Raw genomic sequence first — 2221 nt, forward strand, 5'->3', positions numbered from 1 at the left:
GTCGGGTCCTACACTGCAGACCACCCCTCCCCGAATAAGGGTCGGAGGGCGGGAAAAAAATTTACTCAGGAAGATATCCCGCTCTGACTAAAGAGCGTCTGGACGAGTCTCTCAGTCGGCAAGTGGATGTCAGTTCAATGCGCATCAAAACCGCATATACCGTCCGCATCAAAGGAACATCCCCATCCTGAGCCTGGGCGTTGACATAGGTTTCCCCGGAGGGAGTCACCCAAACCGGTAGAAATTGTGAACCATTGACAGTATCGAGCACGTGCAAGATGCAGTTGTCGCCTTGCATGTTGCTGCTATCTGATACCTGCCCTATGATATCGATGCCTTCGCCCACCCTTCCCAGAACATACTCTCCATGATTCACGGAGGATAGAGGAAGGACCGCCTCGAGGGCTAATTGTGGGCGCGCTCTATCCACAATCACGCTTCTTGCCTCGAGATGATTCGCCGAAACGGCTACCGATCTGTCCTCCGGGGCACCTAGTGGGCGCAGCCTTGTAAAGAAACCAACCATGTTGCCGAGGTAGGCATACGGTCCCTGCTCAACATTGACGCCCGATACCAGGACAACATGCCCTTCGATTGGCCGTGCTCCAGGGCGCCGCCAGACGACTAGCTCTCCGTCCTTCAAGGGCTCGCCAGAACGCGAGGCCAGAGCCCTAACATTGTCTCGTATGTGAGACTGCACGACGACGAAACGGGTGGCGTCGATTGCATCCTTGATGATCTTGTTGAGTTGGATAGGGGCGTCGGAAGACTCGGCCGTGGCGGACATGTCGTCCAGCGTGGGTCCTCGGCTCAACAGGGAGTGGAGAACCGCGTCCGCTGGCGTGCGGGGCTGAGTACCGAACATAAGCTCAGCCGCTGAGTAACCGGCAGCCCGCTTGTTGGTATTTATGATGAGTTGGACATGGGGTAGCGATAAGTCCCAAGCTATCCCCAAGGTAGGTACCAATCGCTTCACTCTACCGACCCGTGCTTCGCTGCTACCATTGCTCCAAGGCGACCATGGGGGGGAAGGCAAGAAACGGACTCCGAGAGACAATAACGATGACCTCAAAGCCGGGGCATCCAGAAAATTATCACCCGCGAGGCCCAAAGGTACTCCGTATACACTAACCCAAACGTCGAAGAAAGTTTTCACCGTAGCTTTGCCGTCCACGGCTTCGACGGATCTTATCATGGTGAAGCCCGTAGCAACATCGGTGATGATGAGGAAGGCCTTCATTTTTGGATTTGCGGCTGGGATCCATCCAGGCGCAGCAGCAGGATAGCCATGGTCTAGGGAGACGAACTTGCCCCGCAGGGTCTGGCCACCCTTCTCGAGGATTCATCTACGACCCACAGGCAGTCATTCCGATTGAATATCAGTGATGGCAGTTGCTCCGCTCTCAGATGTGAACAACCACGTTCGACCAAACCTTGTTCTCGCATGTCGAGGAGTTGAGCTACATCGTATTGGAGCTCCGGCATCATACCATGACAATTTCGTGAGAATTCCTGATCCTTCGATGTCGCATAATCGAGCGACACTGATTGACCGAACGCTGTTCCCAGGCCTCAATCGCATTGTAGGAAGTGTTTCTGGTCTCAGTTCGCAGCAGACTTCGACATAGGCACTATCACTGGCCGCAGCCCGGCGACCGCGACAAGCTGAGATTGACCGTGGAATGCAATCAATTGTTACATGCACGCATGCGATGGCCCTCCTTAATATTATGGAACCGGAGGTTGGTCTACTAGATTTTACACAGCATACAGGAAAGTTACTCAGATATTTCCAGCGTTCAGCGAAGCGGTGCTGATTCGGCTCATTCACGCGGAGCGACCAACGGAAGCCAGGGAGGTTTTAACGCCTTGCGAAGCCTCCATGAATCATGGGCCATGATACTGTAGGAAACTGGCCATTGTCGTTGTAGAAGTGCGACTATTTGTTTGCAGCTTCTCGTGGGCGAAGGCGCACACTCATGCAGATGATCTGATCCAACACGTCCTCCAAATTATCGCTGAAGCCGCTTGCAACTGTACTTTGGGATTGCAAGAAGTAAGTCTGGCGGCGTATGATGGATTTCCCGATAACATGTCCATAATTGGATTTGGTCAGGTTCGGTGCAAGGCATTTTCGTGTGGGTGGTGAAACATGATGGCCTGCATTGGCCATCACTTTTAGGGGCTCATTAAATGAGTAAAGCAAAGAGTTTTGAGTTAT

The 2221-nt window shown here is 53.2% G+C and overlaps 1 protein-coding gene across 1 annotated transcript; it reads right to left on the reverse strand.

The window, feature by feature from the left end:
- Positions 1 to 362: 362 nt before the first annotated feature.
- Positions 363 to 787, reverse strand: Pmar_PMAR014849 (hypothetical protein; the record flags this gene model as incomplete). Its single annotated transcript, XM_002776223.1, has 1 exon — positions 363 to 787. A coding segment is annotated over one exon (425 nt), but the record flags the coding sequence as incomplete, so codon positions are not given.
- Positions 788 to 2221: the final 1434 nt, after the last annotated feature.

The sequence above is a fragment of the Perkinsus marinus genome (genome assembly GCF_000006405.1).
Source record: "Perkinsus marinus ATCC 50983 genomic scaffold scf_1104296953800, whole genome shotgun sequence".
Taxonomy (NCBI): Eukaryota; Perkinsozoa; order Perkinsida; family Perkinsidae; genus Perkinsus; species Perkinsus marinus.